This window comes from Phyllopteryx taeniolatus, chromosome 4 (genome assembly GCF_024500385.1).
Source record: "Phyllopteryx taeniolatus isolate TA_2022b chromosome 4, UOR_Ptae_1.2, whole genome shotgun sequence".
Lineage (NCBI taxonomy): Eukaryota > Metazoa > Chordata > Actinopteri > Syngnathiformes > Syngnathidae > Phyllopteryx > Phyllopteryx taeniolatus.
Window position 1 is genome coordinate 20,716,781 of NC_084505.1, and position 22,041 is coordinate 20,738,821.

Here is a 22,041-nt window from a genome sequence, read left to right on the forward strand (position 1 = left end):
ATGGCCATCAACAACCCTTCAGTTAGAAATGCTTTAATTAGGTTTGGAGACGTTAATATTAACATTAAAATGTTAACTGTCGTTTTAATGCTGTCGCTAACCAAAACAACTGCACCTATCGGAGCAAAGATAAATTCAAATTTGTAGCCTTAGCATGTGTTGTCAACTAGTGCCCGGCACGTAAACAAACTCGTAAGTCTTCCCACGTGTTGTCCCCTGCATCAAAATCACATTTCTGATTTTAAACGATTTTTAGAAAAAGCTAATGACAATGACATTTTGAAGAACAAGTTTTGTTTTTTCACCTCTTCTGGGATTTGCTTTCTTCTTTTCCCTTTTTAAACACTTCTCTGATGGTCTTTTCAACTTGGAAGCACATACCTCAGGTTCTCAAAGGTTCTCACCATGTTGCTAAATAACTGCTCTTGCAACTTGGGCATTATGTCTTTGTCAATGTTCGGTGCCGTTGACCGTGATTGAGTTCCACTGGTTGGATGAATATTTTTTTCCTGAGGTTTGTTAAAATGTATTTATTCTAAACATCTAGTTAATCACTAGAAATCCCTATATAGTGATTAGGGAGTAGGGAATGAGTGAATGCTTCTGAACGCAGTTGTCACAACTCTTCTCGTCATCAGTACGGCACTAATATTGCTCGTTCTTTGCAAAGGACAAAGAGGGTATTACTGAGTACTGTTATAGTGTCTGTGTAAATGTTGTTGAAGGATTTGTGCTCAATTCATTAAAGCACTGCAAAATAGATGCTAATTAGTATCAGCATCAAGCTAGCAGGGCCTTTGTTTAGACAGTTATTTTGCTGTTTTAAATACACAAGGTGTTGTTCCTTGTTTGATGTTTAGTTTGACAACTTCGACTGAGAGTGCCATTAAACAGCTTGAAGCCTCTTTTTTGGATGAAATTTGCAAAAATGTGCTACTTATTGTGAAGACAGTTGAGATGAGTTCACTGCCACCGACAGCGCTCGATCTTTCAAAAAATAAATAAATAAATAGCAGGATATATACGGCTCTCACAGGAAAGTGTTTGGACACCCCCGGCCAAAATATTCGCTTCACCTGCAGGGCTGAGGGTCACGTGGTCAAAGCAGTAAAAAAAAAAAAAGCTCCAGGTCTTAAAAAGTCAGGTGGCACTGCTGTATAAAAAAAAAAAAAACAGAGGGGTAAACATTTATTAGCATTTTCCGCACACATTGATATACAATAAAGTGGTCTTTGGCTACGACAGCGTTATTTACATTTTGTTCAAAGGCTCCTTAAAAAAAGGCAGCAGTAGGAGCTTTCTCGGTGATAAACTACCCCTGACGTCCCCCCTCCTCACCTGTGATCCGCCTCTTAAAATGTCCGCCATTTTCAGTGCAACGACCACCCCCGCCCCACCCCCGCATCGTCTTCGTGGGGGTCTAGAATGGTGATGATGGTGTTCAGTGCTGAGCGGTGAGGTTTAGCAGCCTCCTGCTCAGTAAGCTGTTGTGCTGCTTCAGGTACTCGATCAGGTCTGCCTGCTTCTCCACCACCTCCTCCAGGTAGGACACCTCTCTGAAACACATGGAGGGCGGGAACCTTACCCCGGATCTAGGACCTTTCGTCGCGACTCCGCCGAAAGTACCACCCCAGCCCCAGGGTACCCTGGCCCACGATGGCACTGCGTCGGGCCACCACGTAGCTTACAAACGCCAACCCTTTGGGCCAGTATACATTTCACAAATAAATCCGATGAAATCAACACTTTTTTCTTTTCGCTCAAAATATTTGGAGTTGTATCCATTGAAATCGAGCAAGCCATTTCAGCGTACTGTGCACGTTTTGTGCCTGTTAGATTAACAATCCCTCCCGTAAGGAATGTCTCCAACAAGCTTTCACAGCCAGCCTATTTGCTCGATACCAAGAAGAGAGTGCGGCTGTTTTGAGAGGGTGGCTCACGCCCATTCACTGAGTGTACTCGTCGTGCATTTTGGGACTGCACAAATCGCTATTTCATCCACAGGTACATATGAAAATCGAAATATAGTTAAGTATTGTTGTTTTAAAAACAAAAACAAAAAAACTAAACTGCACCGTTGTGTGTCTGAACTGTAGGAAGGTTTGTCTAAATGTAGTTTTGGGGTCATTTATTGGGACCGAGGTGGATAGTACTTTCAAGGCGTCCAGAAACATTTGGACACCCTGTAGCCACATTTCCTTCCACCGAAGGTTCCAGGAACTTTTAGTTATTGAAAACAATAACTTTTAGTTATTGTGTATGCACCTTTCGTATTTCGACCGCAGGAACTTTGCGCTGGATCTGATGGAGGACCGTTGTTTGTTTGGACGAAGGGAACTACTGTTGAAATGTTGTTTTGTCACAGCTCTGGACATCCCAGATTTGAACCGTTTCAGTTCCAAGTATGTGAGAGCTCAAAGTTCCTGGACCTTGAGGTGGAAATGAAAGCGAATTTCCATATTAGGAACAGATGTTTTGAATGACCGTTGTGTGTCAGGACAGCAACTACACTAACTGAACTATGACAGAACGATTATCGAAATGTAGCTCGGTGCTGACAGAAGACCCTCCCCAAGGGCAGTACATATATGTACATATATGATTTGAATGCTTTTCATTCCAGGAATGACAAGTACCAGGAACTAAAAGTTCCTGGAACTTTAGGTGGTTATTGAACAGTGGATATACATCAGACTTGAACCTTTTAGTTTCAGGAACTACAAGTGCCAATAGCTCCAGCTATCGGCAGGACTGCTGCGGCAGTAAAAGTCTTTTAGTCTCTTTTTGCTGTGTGCAATCACATGCTGGGGGGGGGGAAGCTTTTAGCATTGTTAGCGGCACTGTTAACTTTTGCGTTAAACAAGCATGGCGGGGAGTGTTTTTACAGCGTCAATAACGTAGTGTGTTTGTGTGTGTGGAGGGAGGAGGGGAGGGGGGTCCTACCTGAATCCCGTCTCCATGGGCAGGCTCGCAACACTGAAGTTGTGCAAGTGTTCTTCCTGGCTGACGTCGGGCGGGGCTCGCTCCGCATTGAAGATCATCACTTTGACTGTGGAAATGGAAAGCGGAGGACATTTTGTCTTTGGCGGGGGTAAATCACATGTGCAAGTCTCAAGTCCCAGCCTTCACGTTTCAAGTAAGTCCCAAGTTACTGTGGCACAAATCAAGAAAGTCAAGTTGTGTCAAGTCAAATCACTGCTTGGGTTAATCAAGTCAAGGCTTCTCAAAACACTCAAACCTCCAATAATCTTTCCCCATTGACATCAATGGGAATGTCATTCATCTGTTTTAACACCCCCAAAAATGTAGAATGAAAAATACCACTCTTTAATAATGTACTTTTTAATAATACAATTAAATCGAATGCAAAGAATTAAGAAAGTTAGTTGCGCTTCATGATTTAATGCTGCAATCCAACTCATCGTGCCGCTCCTTCTGGCGTGCCTGCCTTGGCCATCGGGAGACAGCATGTACTGTACAGTAATGCAGACACGAAGAAAAACAGACTTCTTCTACAGTACTACTACTGTAAGTGACGCAGTAAGATGCAGTAATAGTAGAAGCATTTTGGGAGAGAATAACAACTATATGCCAGCGAGTATTTTTATATTATCTGTGCACGTGTTGCTCCGCCGTTTGTGTTCAAATATCCGTTGCTTCTAATACCGTGACTATCGATGCTAACTGTTAGCCACCACTGTGTATTTATTAGCCAGTTATACTTGGTATCTGTACTTGCATTATACTAACATATTTTTAATCAACAAAAAAAACAATCTCCATATTGTCTATTACTTTACCCGCATTCATCTTCAATTTTTGAATGAAATGCACCTTACCTGTCTTTGTGGCTTTCATAGTGTTTATATCTTGGAAGAGTTTCAAACAGGTCATGGAGTCCCAAATCGAGTCGTGTCTCATGAAAACCAAGTCGTAGTCAAGTCTTCCATTTTTTTAGCTGAGAAAGTCCCAAGTCCTCAAATTGTCGTCTGCGTTTTGTCACCACGAGATACAGAGACATAACCAAAGAGTGAGAGTTTCCTAGCTGGCATAACGACGCGGGTGGGAAAGTGCACGGCGACCACAGTTTTTTGTTTTATTAAATAAACACAGGCTTCCATTCCCTAGCCGCCGTCTAAACCCAAATACACAGGCCATTATAACCCGCACTTAGCTCTTATGGGCCGCCATATCCTGCACTTAGAGCTCTAACTCTCACGCCCTAAACATACACCTTTACTCAGGGGGGTGGACCATAGCGGTGCTTGGCGCAGGAGGAGGCAGAATATATATATATATGGGAGTATGTCACAAAATTGTTGTTTGTTGTTGTTTTTTGTCAATGTCTTTATGTCTCCAAAGTGTTCTGTAAATTGACTGTCTGTTGTACTAGAGCGGCTCCAACTACCGGAGACAAATTCCTTGTGTGTTTTGGACATACTTGGCAAATAAAGATGATTCTGATTCTGATTCTGAAAATCTCATTATTGGGTTACAGTAAACCACGCGGAAATAGCTGAAAATGTCTAATTATATAATAAAAAAATAAAAAAAAGATTGTACCCCTCCTTCACACTTTATCTTATTAAAAAAAAGTCAAAAGTATAGAAGATACGGCATTGTCTGTGTGTGCATTTAAGAGGCAGGGCCTGGTGGGGTTGCGCGCGACATGGGCGAGTCTGCTTGCGGGTGTCTGAGCATGCGCGAGGGCCGACAGCGGGCCCTGAATGTGTGCGCTCATTGTGTTAGTGGGTTTCACTGTTGGAAAGTGACTCGGCGACTGTGGCGCTCCTTTCCCACGCGTCAGGGCATTACAGTAAGTAAGTACAGTTGAACGTCGATAAAAACGGACCCCGAAATCACGGCTATCGGATCAAACGGACCGTGTGTCAAAAATAGTTTCCATTTGTCACTTAAATGCTGTGTTAGTTGCATGTTTACTGGTGCTGTGGTGCAATGCAGGCAGAGAATGGGACTGATGTGTTTCTGGGTTACACGCATACCATATGAGCAGATCCAATTCCAAAAGACGTGCAACAATAGAAACAATATACCGCGATGTAGAAGGGGAAGGCTGTAGTCTTTCTCAAGGAATTCGGAACTTTTGGAGGAACACTGTGCATTTGAGAGTTCCGGAAGCCTGTTTCTTTGTTTTTCATAAAGCATCATCAATTCCTCTCTCTTTCACAGCATCGTACCGAACGGAGGTGAACCAAACTGTACTGTTTAGCGAAACCTGCTAGCTAGCATTACCCCAACCAGACAATGCCAAAAATTGCTTTTGGGTCATTACGGGCTTTATTTACTGGCGAGAGGCTGAAAATCCGAGGAGTTGGACAATTTTAAGCTGACAATGTCTCCAAATGATTTATCGGTTATTCAAATAGTCAATTAATTGGATAATCAATGAGTTGTCAATGAATGAATTGGTAGAAAATAAACTGTACAGTGGGGGAGGAGGGACTCATGCCGGTCGCCCAACTGTTTTAGTCCCCCCCCCCCCCCCCCTGCCAAAAAAATCAATAAAAACTGTAATGGTGAAAAACAGTTTCACGCTACAGCTCCACAACTGAATACTAAATAGTCCTCAGCCTTTGCGCTTTTTCAGCAATCATCTTCAAACATGCATCTTTAAATATGAGAATGAATGGTGCTCGTGTTATCAGGAGGTAGCGGGCCCCGTATTGATAAGGCTCCAGCGTCATTAGTCCGAGGAAATTGTCAAGGAGATTCTAAAGAGCGCAACCTTTGCTTTGCTCCATCGCAGCATCGACACACAAGCCAAAGAAATAGTGAGCATTCCCGCATAATTAGGCCCTAAATACGAGTGTGTGTGTGTAAATACAAGCGGTATGTGAGAAGCATTTAACAAAGCACAACACAATAGTTTGTTTGATGCTGCTGAGGCATTTACTGACCATTTGTTGGTGGAATGACGCACCTTCAATAAAATGACTAGTAAATCAATACAATTTTATCAAACTTATTTCATTTATTTTTGTATTTTATGGGGGGTTTTGCCAATAAATGCTGCTGCATCCTGATAGGAGTAATCTTTGGAGTTTGCCACACTGTTGTTCTGTACTCTCGATTTATGAAAATATCCCAAATATGAATGCACTGTTCTGTCATGTGTAGCAGAATGCAGTGCAACTACATTGGATGCAACTGCTGTATACAATGGTCAACAATATTACACGTGGTTTTATTCCTAACTGTATGTACAGAAATAGTATTGTTAATCCATGTATAGTCAGTCATCAGGTACAATGCCACTCTTGCTACTTGGGCTTTTTCACATTCACATCTGCACATGATATAACGTACACATAGTATAGTGTTCACATATTATGTCTTCATGTAATCCACTGCTGTTTACTTAATTCTGAACTGCTATTGAGATGAACGACATTCAATGCTGCCAAATGTCTTCACATAGTATTGTTTACCCTGTTTCATGCCCCGTTGTCAGCCACTCTTAACCGCAACTATTATTTGATACAGGTCGTTCTTTGCTACTTATAATGCTGCTGACTATTCTTTCCGCTGTTCACATTCACTTGCTAAAATAGCGAGCGACTGCAGTGTCTTTTCGTTGGGTAATTTGATGACATCATCCTGACTAAATGTCGAAACGGTCATGATGACGGTGATGGATGGATGCATGGATGGATGGAAGGCTGGGAAGGAGCAGTGGAAATGGGGTGCCGCATTTCACACATTCTTGTCAGAGGCTCTCTTTCTCTCTCTCTCACAAGTGAGTGCACAGGCAAGACAGACGGTGCTCAGACCGGGCCTGGGTCAGAGATCTGAGGAGCGGCAATCAGCCGCGGAGAAGGGCGGACATTTCCAGGTGATTACGGCGAGGCGGCTGAGGTGCTAAAGGATAATGGCACTTCAATGCCGGGCCCACCCTGCAAGCGGGTTCGCAGAGGACGTGGGGCTGTGACCCATCAAAGGACACGAGATATAGTTCAAGCGTAGGAGACGTGACAATACGTTGGATACTTCCGGGCAGAGGTCCGATACAGGACTGAACTCCCTTGACCAAACGACTGAAATTAGCTGCAGGACTTCTTTTTTTTTTTCTTAATTCAGCCGCTTAAACCAGTTTCACTTAGCTACATCAAATTTACCAGGCATATAAATCATGAGTAGACCAACAAAAATGTCCCAAGAACCCATACCTCGAAAAGACAAAATATCGTGACTGGCTCCTCAAAAAAGACATGTGTGAAGAAAGACACAGGAAGTCTGTCAATTTGGTTTAAAGTGGCGCCTTCAAAAAGTTAGAATAGAATTGAGTCATGTTTTATGTAACAACATGAAACTTGGTAGGCGCATCTATCGTGACTAGCTCCTCAAAAGTCTCAAGAACATATGTCGTCTGGAGAGATTTTGGTTGAAAGTGGCCATTTCGGCTCCATTACGCACTCCCAAATCTGAAAGAAATTCAGCCCCTTAAGCTAGTTTTACTGAGCAACATAAAATTGGATTTCATCCATCATGAATAGACCATGTATGAAAAGTGGTTGAAAGGGCTTATTTCAGCGTCACGAGACAACAAAACGTTCTTAACCTTGACTTTGATAATGACGAGTGAAGGCAGTAGTCATCTCTCTGCTCTCATTCTGTGCTTATTTTGTTTGTTACTTTAAGTGCAGCTTTAGCTAAATCGAACTGATCATCACAATTTTCAAAAAGCAGCAACAAAGCCAAAGACAAACAAAAGACTTGGAATTCATTCTTTAAATGCTCGCAAAGTCGCAATCTCTTTCCATTTAAGGGGACTTTAGAGGCTAATTTTGCTCAAATTGTCCAACTTCAGAAGTTCCAGTGCGATTCTGTTCTGAGGGTTGGATCCCTAACTGTGGACATTAACACTCCCCTTAGGACAAACATTGTGAACAAACGCGATGTGAAAGAGTAAACATTGTGCATGACAACGCAATCTTGGAGCAAACGGTGTAAATACTAATAGTGAGATTAGCAGAAGATTTGATTTCAGTCAACTTTTTGGGATGGAAGGATGGTGGTAGAAGTAAGCACAAAAGACTCCGCAGCTCGATTGGACTTTCAGACCAACTGCTGTTGCGCATTTTCATCCACAAACAAATGAGTGAACGTGTAGAGACTGCTACATGAGGTTTTCGAGCTCGCCGCTGAATGACTGCCAGGACCGAGATGCGTGGAACGCTTCGCCATGGCGCGGTTAGTTCCGGTCTTTTCTTTTGGTTATCATCTGTACTGTTTGACAGACAGTGCTGAGCGAAGATGTAGATGGCTACATTAGCTGCTAGCATTTGCGTAGCAAACCCACCAACTCCAATGCTAGCAATTTGTGCCCCTCACCGAGAAGGAGCGACGATGTAGACTGCTACGTTAGCCTAGCTTGTGCTAGCCGTCAACCGGCACGCAGAGGTACGCCCACGTGTTTGTGTGAAATGCTCTAGCCGCCACGCGGTGCTCCCGCAGCGCAGATGCATGAGCGATGGAGCCTTTGAAGGCCGAGGCGTGGCTTTGATGTGCGTGGGCCGCATTCATGTTCAAATGAGAGGCCAGAAACATAGAGAAGAGACCTCAAACACGCACTTCAAAGAGAGGTAGAACGAGGCCTTCCTGTAGTATGGACTTCATGGCTGCAGGCTCTCCCTAGCTTCGGCTCCTCAGAGAACTTTTCCCCCCCTCCATCAGCTTCACCATCCATGTATGTGTGTGTGTGTGTGTGTGTGTGTGGCTGTGGTTGTGTACACTACTCACAGAAAAGCTTAGGGATATTGTATTTTTGTGTGGAATTTCCAGATGAAGCAAAAATGCACTCCAGCCTTTACTGGTGGACCTATTTGAGCTTTCCCAAACTTGATGTTTCAGTACTTTTTACACAAAGAAGCTGAAGCTCTAACAATGGCTAAATTCTCAATGAGAGTTTCATCCGTGAAAATCTCCAAGGACATCCACTTCTATCCCTTTCTGTATCTCTGTTGCAACCTGCTAATGTCACCGATTCACGAATGGACCAATACATTTCCTGGTTCAATTAGAATTGGTATTGAAGCGGGGTTTACGTTTTGACATCACAAGAGCAAGACGACACCTGATAATCGATCAACTGCAGAGTCAGGCCGCATCCAGTAATGGCGTCTACAACGGTCTGTCAACCAATTAACGTTCGTCAGCGCGGCCCGCCCTCTCAAAGAGTTCCTGGTAGCTCTAGGAAGACCCTAACCGCCGCGAGGAACTAAATAATCCAGAGGGAACCTTTCGTACCCTGGTAGTTTTTCCCTATCAGGGTAGCTAGGGAATTTCCTTCAAACGTTCCTGCAGTGGAAAAGCCCTGTTAATGGATCAGTGACATCAGCAGGATGCAAGAGAGATACAGGGGTTCCTTGACTTCACTCATTTGCCACCAAATGGATATCCATGGAAACGCAGTGTAGTGCTGCACAATATATAAATCAACAAAATGTCTACATTTTTCATACGTAAAGTATTATATGTCACCATTTTTTTTTTATTGATGATTTCTTTTTTTATAGAATTGGTACATATGTTTTTGTAGTGTATAAACTCAAAGACCTCCTTGAATATTTGGTCAATATAGATCTATATATATATATATTATATAGATATAATGAAGAGTTATCTGAACTTGACTGACTCCTTGAATTCAGAAAAAGAGGAGCATGATGAGATACGAGGTGCCTTTTGAAATCGAGTGTTTTTCCTTCTTAGTATGCTTTCGTCAATTGAATGTCTCATTACTAAGATATAAATGGAATGCATAAGATGTCGAGAGTGAGAAATGTGATTGTTTTGTTACTAGTTTCATGGAGAGATAGTGGTAAGGTTACAGGCATGTCTCAAAATCTGGATGTGGCACTTGAGACTGAGGAGCCAAAGAGTGACAAAAACAATATTTTTAGCAGATATTGTTGTATGGCATACATGTGTAGGTTTTGCGTGCTGGTCCAAGGCTACTCTAAAGCTACATGACCTCAACATTTGTATTTTGTATTTATTTTATAATCATAATGTATTACTTTAAGAGCTCTGGGATGTTCATGCACTGAAGTTTTCAATAAAGGGATGGACATTTAAAAAAAAAAAAAAGTTATTTTCAATTCATCGAAAAATAATCAACCGATTGAATCGATCGTTCAAATTATTGTTAGTTGTACAGGTTATACAATTCATTTATACAATTTGTGCATGTGTTTGCGTATGTGTGTGTGTGTGTATACAGTCCTGGAAAAAAAAAGATTAGAACACCCTTGTTCATTTTAATAACTGGTACCACTAAAAAGGTATACATTACCTGAAGAATACAATGAATACAAAAATGTCGCTGATTCAATTTTACCTCATGTCCTATTTCACATGCTTAAGCTTAAAATTGTATTCCCAGTGACTTTTGTTATCATCCAAAAAAAGACCATGGAAAATGGCTCGATATCAGCTCTTATATTAAACTACTATGAGCTATTTTTGTTGTCATCATTATAGTTGTCCGAACAATGTACCTGTAGTTGTACCAGACCTTTAAAATGAAAAAGAAAGTGAAGAAACAAGGTTGGTGGAATGATTTTTTTTTTTCACGACTATAAGTGTGTGATTGGTGATTCCCCCCCCACGCTTCGCTCTGTGTCACGGCTGACTACACTGATCCACGCTGGAATGTGCTAAAGATTGACCTCCTCTACAAACACTGTAAACACTGGGACAATGTGTGCGTGTGTGCGTGCGTGCGTGCGGGCGGAGCAGCCGAGGGCTAGCCGGCCTGTGGCTAGGCTAAACCCTAATTCCTTATCGGCACCCGTGTGTTTGTGTGTGGAGGTATCTGTCCATCTCTGCCCCGTGGCGGCCCAAACAGCCCTTTAATATGGATTTCCTTTCATTCTTACAATCTACCTGATAAATATCCTATCAGACACTCGGTAACTGCAGTCTTCCTTCACACACACACACTCACACACGATGCCTTTAGAAAACACTGGATATGAAATGCAGTATTTAGACTCACAGATTGATTGATTGATTCATTGCAGTATGGTCGGAAGCTCAAAAGGTTCCCAGATTGAAGTAACAAATATTTGTAGGGCATTTTCAGGTTAAACAAGGGGAAAAAAGAGCTCATTGGGAAACGTATGACATTATTTCTTATTTCATCTGAAAATATGACAGTTTTAATTGCTTTTTTAAATGGAAGTAATAATTATACATGAGTCATTACAGTTGAAAATAAAATGTTGTCTCTGCCAGAGTTTAAGTTTCCGAGAGGTGAAGAGACGCAGTGATGAAAACACGAGGGTTGCTTTTCCAAGGAAGTGCATGCACGGGACAATGGTTGGGATGGATGACTGCGCGTACCTCATATAACGGCAAGCATGGTGCGTGTGCGTGCGTGCGTGCGTGCGTGCGTGATCCGAAGTGAAAAATCAGCAGCTCGGCGGCGGGATGGAGGGAGGGACGGAAGACGAAGCGGAATGCTTGATTGTCATGCTGTCGAGTTTGAAAAGGCCAGGGCGACTATTGTCATGCCGATGCCCTCTCTCATAGTGTGGGGGGTTGTGTGTGTGCGTGTGTGTTTGTGTGTGACACACGGTGTCTCTCCATGTGCTGCTTATGAAATACTATCATTTTGCCCAAAAATTACAACCACAGTATTTGAAACCACAAGCGTACCTCATAGATCGTAAACACAAATGTTTGATTGTTAACGGAAGAGAGTTTTCGCCCATAAATCCGAGAATAGGTACATTTGTGAAAGCCAAACTACAACTATGAGGTAGAACAGAAACAAAGTGTTTAGGGGTTTTTTTGTACCACAAGAAAAACACTTTTTTCTCCAACCTTTTCATTTTTGAAATCATAAAAAGCATGCATATCCAAATTTAGAATTTTAATTTTTTTTCTTAAATCAGACAGCTGGTATCTGTATTTCTAAAAGAGCAAAACACATGTACTGCATCTAAAAAATGTTTTCAATTACAAAAACACATGCGCCTCTAACTTCATCACAAAAACCCATCCATCCATCCATTTTCTGTCGCGCTTCTCCCCACGCGGGTCGCGGGCGTGCCGGAGCCTATCCCAGCTATCATCGGGCAGGGTACACCCTGAAATGGTTGCCAGCCAATCGCAGGGCAAATACAAACAAACAAGCATTCGCACCCACGGTCAATTAACCTACTATGCATGTTTTTGGGATGTGAGAGGAAACCGGAGTGCCTGGAGAAAAGCCACCCATGCACAGATTTGAACCCCGGTCCTCAGAACTGTGAGGCAGATGCCAGCTCACAAAAAGCATGTATGAGTTTGAGTGTGTTTTTTTAATCCGAAAAAATTATATTTTTTTAATATTAATATTTTAGATTTTTTTAAATATATTATAGTTTTTCTGACCACAAAGAAAGCATGCAATTCTAAATTCCAAGGGTTTTCTTAATCACAAAAAGTGTGTATCAATACATTGAGTTTTTTAAGGACATCTCTTGAAATGTTTTTTTCCACAGCATAAAACATTTAATAACAAAATATATGTACAGTGGTGGCTTCAAATAAGAGTTGAATTTGTTCCGTGAACACAGTTGTAACTCAAAACACTCATATACTCATATCTCAAATCATCTTTGCCCATTCAAATGAATGGAAATGCCATTAATCAATTCCAGGTCCACCCAAAAAACTAAAAATATTTTTGTTTTTAAAGAAGAAAAAATAACATTCTATCATCTATACGTTGTACTTTATACAAACATGGAGTAATAACAATTCAATACAATGTAAAGAATTAAACGGTTCGTGCATTGTAATTTAATGCGGCAATCCCATTCAATGTGCTGTGCCCGCCTTTGCCACCGGGAGATAGTATAGTACAATACAGTCATGCAGACACATGACTGTATTGTAGGCAAAATGTAATATTAGTATTTTTTTGGGATAGAGGACAAAGAATAGGTGCTTGTGAGTATTGTTATATACTCTGTCTACATATGTTCCTCCACCGTTTGTGTTCAAATATCCATCGCTTAAAGATTTCTAAAACCGCCACTACCAATGGTAACCATTAGCATGTCAATGGCATTTTCCATATACACAATGTTAGCATTACGCTAAATGGACTCTCGGAAGGCAGAGCTATGTGGCTATTTCAAATACACGTGTAATTCTTTTCTTGTGTGTGTAGTTTGAGAGTAAACTTCAACTGTGAGTGGCAATAAACAGCTTAAGCTTTTTGATCAATTGTTTAATAGTTCACTGCCACCATATAGCACTCGTATCTCAATTTTGCTCTCGCGAGTCAAAGCAAAAATCGTCTGGCTGATTGTTCATATTACGAAAAAAACGTAATTCAAGTCACTCGTATTCTCAAGTACCACTGTAACTCCAGTTTGATTTTTTTTTGAATTGCAAAAAACATATCTCTGAATTTGTTGTTTTGATCATTAAAGCAATCTCCTTATTACCTGTGTAACAGATGAGGCAGGGCAACGCCACAAGTAGCTCCAAGGCCAAGACACTGATCAGCAGGTAGGTGTGCAGAGTGGCTGACAGTCGTGCTGCCATGACGACCAACAGCGTCACATTCCCTGCGTGCACACGTTGGGTTTTTTTTTACACTTAGCACATAATGAGCTCCACCTAGTGTCTACCACGTGACACCGCGGGCTTCTTTCTACCTGTGGAGTGCACCGCGAGAGGCAGCTGCTTGAGTCTGCTGGTCCTTCTGTAGAAACGTAGGTAGCCTCTGCTGCGGGTCCGGCTGTGGTGGTGCTGGGCGCAGCAGGTGAACACCAGAACCAGAACCCACAGGACCGCCTTGCCGAAGACCACCGCGCTGTCACCCCGCACGGGGCCCAGGATGCTGGCGCATACCTCCTCCTGGCCGAGCTTCAACACGCACATCACGGCCATGCACACAGACAGGGCCACGTAAGCCACCTGGAAGACACACGAGACGAGCTGAAATGCTACTGAGAAGTTCCAGCCCCCCCCCAAAAAAAACTACAGCAGTTTTTGTAACATGTTTTCAAATAAATAGCAATCTACAGTATTGCTCTTGCTGAAAGCATACAGTAAAAACAAATACATTATTGAAAAAATTATTAAACAGCTTATGCATCATGATTTCAAGCTTTAATTCCATAGGCATTATGTCTAGTGTGTGTGTGTGTGGGGGGGGGGCTGCATAATACACGTAGACATACTACGCATTGATTTGATGATGAAACACAGACTACTGTTGCAACTAAGCGGCAAAAATATTAGTCGTTTCTCACAGTGGATAAAGAATATATACCAGTAAGTACTGTTGTGTGCGCTGTCTGTATGTGTTGCTACCGCTTGTGTTTAAAAAAAGTATAAGTTGTTTCAAGGTTTATAACTTCCACCATTTTGCTGCTATTTTAGTTTTATCCCGTCTAAGGCGTTTCCCTTATTGTGTTAGCATTAAGCTAGTGGATTTTAGGCAAAGTTGTATGGTTTGTTTAAATGCACAATGTGTAATTCTGTGTGATTAGTTTTACAGGAAATGTGTTCACTGGCTGCCAAACTGCTGCTTTTTATGTGGTTCGCTGCCACCTTCGAGCACTTGTGTCGAAAAGTTTTGCTCACAAAGCAAAGGGGAAAAAAGAAAGAAAAAAGAAATCAGCCGAGCAACAGTTCATATCTGTGGAAACTCGTAAGGTCGGGTCACTCGTAAGTTGAGATACGACCATATTGTATAAAAACATAAAGCATAATAAAAAGAGAATAAAGAACATTTATTGTTTTTGCAAAAGACACAAACACACACACACTGTAGTATTTGTGTGTGTGTAGAGTTATCTGGCAATAGTACAGGAATGTTTGAATCCTTCACTCAATTGTACACAGTATAAAATGATGGAAAAAAACAATAAAATGACGAATTTATTACTTTGTTTCAGAAAAATGTTGTGCCAATGGAACATGAAATTTTGACTTGGCAAAAATAGCTACAGGGACGCGTGTGTGTGTGTGTGTGTGTGTGTGTGTGTACATACATGTAGCAGAGACAGCAGAACGGCGTGACAGGCGGTGGGCACGGTGCGGAACTCTCTGCTGATGGCGGCGTGGAGGGCGTCAGCTGAAATGAGCGGCCCGTCCACCAGGGACTCCTCCTCGCTGCGCGTCATGTCCACCGAAGACCCTGCCTGCTACAAACCCAGCAGACAAGAATTACTTCAACACTTCTACAACACTTGATTTCATATCGTACAGTATTACTTCAGTGAACTGTGTTGATACCTAAAGCCAGTTTTACAGTCCTGTTAATACCCTATCCACGGGGGATAGGAACCTTGCCCTGCCACAAATAATACAAAAAACTTTCATCATTTAGTACCCCTAAAAGGGTTTCGTACAAAGCGCATAGATGCCACAAGATGGCAACGAAGCGCTTAAAATCGAAAGGATCGTAAAGCATCAACACCAAGCATCTCGAACATACACAGTCATGAACCCATGTTACGTAAATGACTGCATTCAGGACTTCAATTATACAACACAAACAAACAACCTTTACATTAGGCTCATCGATATTATTTGCTATTATATATTATTTGAGTGCGTCATGAGCTTCATTTAAAAAAGAGTTGCCCTTTGCCGTCATCTCGTGGCATCTAGAGGCAATTACAAACCCTTTTAACTTGAGGGCCATCAATTGCTGGTGGATTTTCGCTCTTCAAGGTAGGGCTCGGTCATATCCAGCGCAAATAGTGGGGGTTCCCTGTACTATTTTTCAACAAGTTATATGGCAAAAGCTAAAGACCAACCATTACCACCAGTATTAATACACTGAACAAACCATGAGATGTATTAGCGGTATGAATTCAAGAATATGCTTATGACTGAGGTTGTAGCAGAGCTGCCGCAACGGGACAGTCTGCGGCTCATAGGTCCAGATCAACGACACAGCTGGAAACCCCTGCAACAACACGTGGGGATACAGGAATCTGTCAAATGGGGGCACCTACGAGAAGTCTCATTTAAGGGAGGACTCAATATGCGCTCATAAAAACCTCATATTTAGCTAAACTATGGTTGGAAACTTGCTGGAAGTTACGTGCATGTATTACATAACATATAAACAATGCAAATATGAATTTTAACTAACCCCATAACATCTTTGTCATCTGACCTTTAAGCAGGCTTTGTTGATGTCAGTCACTTCGTAAATGATAACTTTTCTTATCCAACGTTGTTTTGTTTTATTTTATTATATTTGATTTATTTCTTTATTTGTTTGTTTGTTGGGGTCCTCCACGGTCCTTCGTGCCTGTGCCTGAAACTCCCTTGGGCCTGTAGTTTACAATGGTGAACAACTTTTATTTAGCTTCTTTTGTGTAGCTGAAACACCAAAAACACCAACTCTATAAGCGTAGTTTATTAATTTAGCTGTCAATAACTAGCAGACTGTCAGTCAAATACCTCTGTCATAGCAAAAGTGAGTGGTAATATCGTTGTAAAGGCAGCATTTTTGACTCATTAAATATAAATAAGTAGAAATGTGACGTGTCAGTCATGTACAGCAGTATTATAATAATTTCAAGCGAAACAGTTTATAGACATAAGATATTGCAACCTGGTTTTGCCCATGTTAGCTTCTTTGGCTAAGGCCATACGCGACTACATACAAGGAGGCGACCAATTGATTTTTTTTTTTTTTAAATGTCGGGTACGTACAGCACAATAGGTTCCCTCTGACTCCATTCCGTGTCAAATGTTGGCTGTTTTCGAAGGAGGGACGAAACATTACAAATACTTAACAATTGGTGTGAAAAGCACGCTACGCTATTTTGGTGCTTCCAGGCTCCAGTACGACGACTCGGGTACGTCATGACCACGTGACCAACAAGGCGGAAAAATAAATGAACCAACCCGCCTACTAGCATTCGATTGTTATGATTGTGCGCTAACGTGAATTCTTGCTCCGTCGGTATTAACCGCATTTAGCCACATGTTACATATTACACACATTATTCGCGACGGTTAGGGTTACTTCGGGTACCTACCAAAATGTGGGACTTGTCGGTGTTTGTCACGTGACGCATTACGTCACAGCACTTCCGCTATATGTGTCATCAATCAGAAATTACGTGCCAAAATCCATCTTTAGCCTTGTAATTTCCCCAGAAGAATCGTATACTGTATATATAAAAATACATTTAAATACTCAATAATAATTCGTACATCATAATGTCAACAGAACAAGTTCATCCAAGGTAAAACACATTACACGTAAAAATACACACACACACACACACACACATATATATATATATATATATATATATATATATATATATATATATATAGAGTCTGTGTGTATACATATATATTAAATTTATTAATAATTATAAATTATATACAATTATTCTGTTTAAATATATTCATATTTTTGTCAATACCAATGGTTAAAGTGAATACTGGTAATGAAATGTTTCCTTGTCCTATAAATGGGTTTTAAAGGACTCACTTTTTTTTTTTGTAATTTTCCACGTTCTATTAATAAAACATTTTTCTGCAATGACTTAAGCATACATTATTTTACTATTATTTAATATAAATATACATTATATTTTATATCATTTGTATACAGTTTAAAGTGACCTTTGAATAAAATATAATGAATTGTTGGTGTCGGGAGGAAAACTGCAATCTCTACATCTAGTCAAGTTCATATTTTTCACAAATCGATACTATTGGTCAGGCCCCATGTGAGTCATTTATTTTTAAATATTGACCAATCTCTAGTGTTGAAATTTGAAAATGGCTTGCTCTCATTGAAAATGCAATGTTAATGTCTCAACAAACATGACGTTTTGTTTTGTTTTTCCCTGAAAAATCTTCCTGATGTCATTGTCATGAAATAATGGTTCCTTGTCCAAAAATTTTATTATTTTTGTGTAATTTTTCTGTATTACTGTTTTTTGAGTGTGTTTTTTTACACCACTTTGTTTTCTTGTATAGTTCTCTGTTAAATGCATATGGACTATATTTGATTCGTGTTTATATTATTGATTTTAAAAAAATGAAATAAGACCATCAAATCCATTTGAAAACAAATTAAAACAAATACAAACGACACCAGCCATTTTAGACAGTTGTATTGACAAACATACAGTGGCTATAAAAGACAGCGAGGAGAGCGTTCGTCGGACAGAAGAAACGAGAAGTTTGAGATGGAGAAAGGCAACACTTGTCCTGAAGGGATGTTTTGAAATGCCGCTAAAAATAATCAAGAGGGAAGCAGCAGTTATTACGTACGTGTCATTGGTTTAAGCTCTATAAGAGAGAAGGATGCGGAAGAAGCTAAACCACTCATTTTACTTGCTGGTATGGAATTGTACTTCATGTCACTTCATACAAACACACACACACACACACATTTAGAGGTCCATGTGTAATAGTCCCGCACACACACACTGAATTAAGGCACTGGTTGAAATAGCTCAAAGGGGAAACAAAAGGTTCAAAGCCAACATGCAAAGTGGATAAAGATGGACAACAAACTTAAATGCTGGAGAACTGCATGTCAGACTCATACTTGCAATAACTTATGTTCATGCAAAAGTGTAAAAACAAAGAAGAAAAAGGAGAAGGTAAGGCATTAAAATGGTCGTGATACCTACAGTATAAGAGAGGAGTGTTATAGTCTTGTAGCGTATACTGTACATTACTTCAGTTGATGTACCGTGAACCCCCGCTATATAGCGGTTCATATTTCGCACCAACGCTATATGTCAGATTTGAAAGGTTTTATAGTTTTTTTTGACAGTGGTGCCTTGAGATACTTTGTTTAATTTGTTCCATGACCACACTTGTAACTCAAAACACTCATATCTCGAATCATCCAGGTTCCCCCCTCAAAAAACGTATTTTTTTGTGTGTTTGGGTTTTTTAATAAGGAAAATAGTTCTCTATAATTTCGTACTTTATAAAAACATACAGTAATGACATAATTAAATAGAATGTAAGGAATTAATTAAACCGTTAGCATAGTGATTTAATGCTGCAATCCAAATCAATGTAGTGTGGCCGCCTTGGCCACCAGGAGGCAGTACTTTATAATACAGTCATCCAAACTCAAACAAAGAAGAAGAATCTTCGCCTACCGCTGCGAGTGACTCAGTAAAACGCTGTAATATATTATTTTTTGTAGAGGACAAAGAATATATGTGTGTGAGTATTTTTATATGATCTGTGTAAATGTGTAGCTTCCACTGTTTGTTTGCGAATATCTTTTAGAGGTTTCTAACAGTAACTATGGATGCTAACCGTTAACATGAAAATAGCCTTCTTCATATATGTTAGCTTTAAAGTAAGCAGACTCTCGTAAGGCAGACCTATGTAGTTGTTTAAAATACACGCGTAATTCTCTTTGTTTAATATTTAGTTTGACAGTAAACTTCAAATGGGAGCGGCAATAAGCAGCTTGGAGTCTCTTTTGTGAAGAATTCTTTACTATTTGCCAAATTGCTGCATTATTTAATTCCTTATCTTTTGTTTTATGTGCCCGTTTGGAGTGTTTTTAAAAAAAAAAAACCAATTTAAAGTAAGTGAGAGGAGTATTTTTAATATATATATATATATATATTTTTTTTTTTTTTTTTTTTAACTGACTCTCTATATCGCAAATGTTGACATATTTGTGGGTCGGTCTCAAACCTATGTCCCGCAATAAACGAGGGTTCACTGTATTATTATTCCAGTTGATGTATTGTGCTTGTCTCGTCATAAATACACTGGTCATGCTTACAAAAACACACTGTGTATGTATGTTTAGATCACGTGGGGTCCATTTAGATATTTGAGTAAAGTTATATGAGGGCTTTTCAGATCATCATAATGTGGTGGGCTGTCCTCGGCCTGCAAACAAAAACATAAAGCAGCAGTTAGATCAAATTGTGAACGCACCTTAATTAACTGGACAGACAATATTAGAACATCTGAACTTTATTTGGGGTTCATCAGAGGCACTTTAAATGGTGGCAAGTGTGTGTCGACTCCCATTTAACAAGAGTTTGAATCTGACTGTAATAAAAGTGTAATACAATATCTTGTAAAATTGTAAAAAGATTTAATATTTTAAAAAATTAGATGTGTGACATTTCTAACTTTTCTTTTATATTTTCTTTATAAAATAATAATAACAATAATAATAATAATAATAACATGTGAAGTAAAATCCATCCATCCATCCATTTTCTGAGCCGCTTCTCCTCACTAGGGTCGCGGGCGTGCTGGAGCCTATCCCAGCTGTCATCGGGCAGGAGGCGGGGTACACCCTGAACTGGTTGCCAGCCAATCGCAGGGCACATAGAAACTAACAACCATTCGCACTCACAGTCATGCCTACGGGCAATTTAGAGTCTCCAATTAATGCATGTTTTTGGGATGTGGGAGGAAACCGGAGTGCCCGGAGAAAACCCACGCAGGCACGGGGAGAACATGCAAACTCCACACAGGCGGGGACGGGGATTGAACCCCGCACCTCAGAACTGTGAGGCTGACGCTCTAACCAGTCGGCCACCGTGCCGCCGTGAAGTAAAATGTAAAAGTTAAAAAAAAAAGTCTCGTAAAATGTAAAAATAAATGACATTAACTTTTCAAAATATTAATAAAATAAAAAATAGTGTCATAACATGTACCATTAAAAAAAAAATTGACATCAGACTTTAAAAAAAAAAAAAAAAGTGTGATTTCTTCTAAAATTCAACATTTTAAAATGAAAAATAGTGTGATCTGTGGTAACATTTACATTTTTGTCATTTTTATTTTGAGATTTTAACTTTCAAAAACTACGAGAGGTGGGGTACAACCCTGAACTGGTTGCAATACTTTCATTTTCACAAGTCATGGTGGCCAGCTGTTGGGAAGTCTCGTAAACATTCTCACTTGTAGATGCGACGTAGCAGTGGTGACAGCTCAGCAGTCCATTACGGATCCTCACATCCGTTCCGGTGGTGGCGTCGCCCAGCTGCCCCTCACACAGACCACACTGAACACACATTCACTGAACGGTTAAATATCATGAAATCATAGTTTTGTCTATATACAGTATGTATTGTCACCCAAGTTGTTATTATTATTATTTTTTTTTGGGGGGGGGGGGGGGGGGGGTTATTTCAGAAAGCAAAAAAAAGAAACAAAATACAGAATATATTATATTAATTAATACATTGAACCCACATGAATTTGTGTATTGACATATTTTTTAATAACCTATCCTTTGCTGGTTTTGAGTTAAGGCTAAAGCAATAAAGGTATTACTTTGGCCCTATTCGGTGGAAACTTGTTGTTAGGTTGATTTCATTGATTGGGTTTTTTCGTCCGGGTTGGAGATGTTCTGTTTTACCGGCGGCCCTTAAATGCCCCTCGTCCACGTCGAAAGTGAAACCGAAAGTATGTTTCTACTTCTCTCCCAATGCAGGTATACTAATAGCCCGTGTAGTGTGCTTTGTCGTTACAATTTGCCTGTATTCCCTAACATTTATTATTGTGTGTAAATGCCAAAAGGCGAGTTGAATGACTTAGTACTGTTTGTGTAAAGTGCTAATGCGCGTATTTGTTTCCCCATGCGTGATGTCGCATTAGTTTGTGCTAGCATGGTATCTAGGTTAGTATCCTAGCTAATACTATTGATGAGCCTCATGAGAAGGTGAATCATTTAATTAGTGAATACAGTCGTTTATGTACCACGGGTTCATGATTGTGTACATGCGAGATGCATGGAGTTGATGCTTTATGATGTGCCCTCTTGTGAGATCTATACATGTGTACAAACCCCTTGGGGGGGGGGGCACCAATTACTGTATCTGCAGATTTTCAATATTCGCGGCAGGGCTCCCCTCGTGAATATAGCAGGGGTTCACTGTAATGTCACAGCAGGGGTAGAATTACATGATCTGTTCAACTGAGCATGTGGGCAATTTTAGCAGCGGTGGACAGCATCATGGAGAGATGATTTAGGCAAAAAAGAGTCACCTTTGTCCAATTTTGTTAGGAAGGTGATGATAT

The 22,041-nt window shown here is 40.4% G+C and overlaps 2 protein-coding genes across 13 annotated transcripts in view; both read right to left on the reverse strand.

The window, feature by feature from the left end:
* Positions 1-1,175: 1,175 nt before the first annotated feature.
* On the reverse strand, positions 1,176-17,191 carry tmem192 (transmembrane protein 192). Its single transcript, XM_061770446.1, has 6 exons — positions 17,034-17,191; positions 15,024-15,176; positions 13,680-13,941; positions 13,467-13,589; positions 2,944-3,049; positions 1,176-1,556 (listed from the first exon to the last, which is right to left on the reverse strand). Exons 1-6 carry the CDS (start codon positions 17,070-17,072, stop codon positions 1,442-1,444), a joined length of 798 nt encoding a protein of 265 aa, XP_061626430.1. The 5' UTR covers positions 17,073-17,191; the 3' UTR covers positions 1,176-1,441.
* Positions 17,192-18,113: 922 nt separating this feature from the next.
* Positions 18,114-22,041, reverse strand: part of LOC133476707 (LIM and calponin homology domains-containing protein 1-like) — a 39,620-nt gene continuing 35,692 nt past the window's right edge. For all 12 annotated transcript variants that reach the window (XM_061770454.1, XM_061770453.1, XM_061770458.1 and 9 more), the window contains 2 exons: positions 20,920-21,022; positions 18,114-19,890 (listed from right to left, as the gene is read on the reverse strand). In XM_061770454.1, the coding sequence (XP_061626438.1) occupies positions 19,865-19,890; positions 20,920-21,022 (129 nt within the window). In that variant the 3' untranslated portion in view covers positions 18,114-19,864. The remainder of the gene's footprint in view (positions 19,891-20,919; positions 21,023-22,041) is intronic.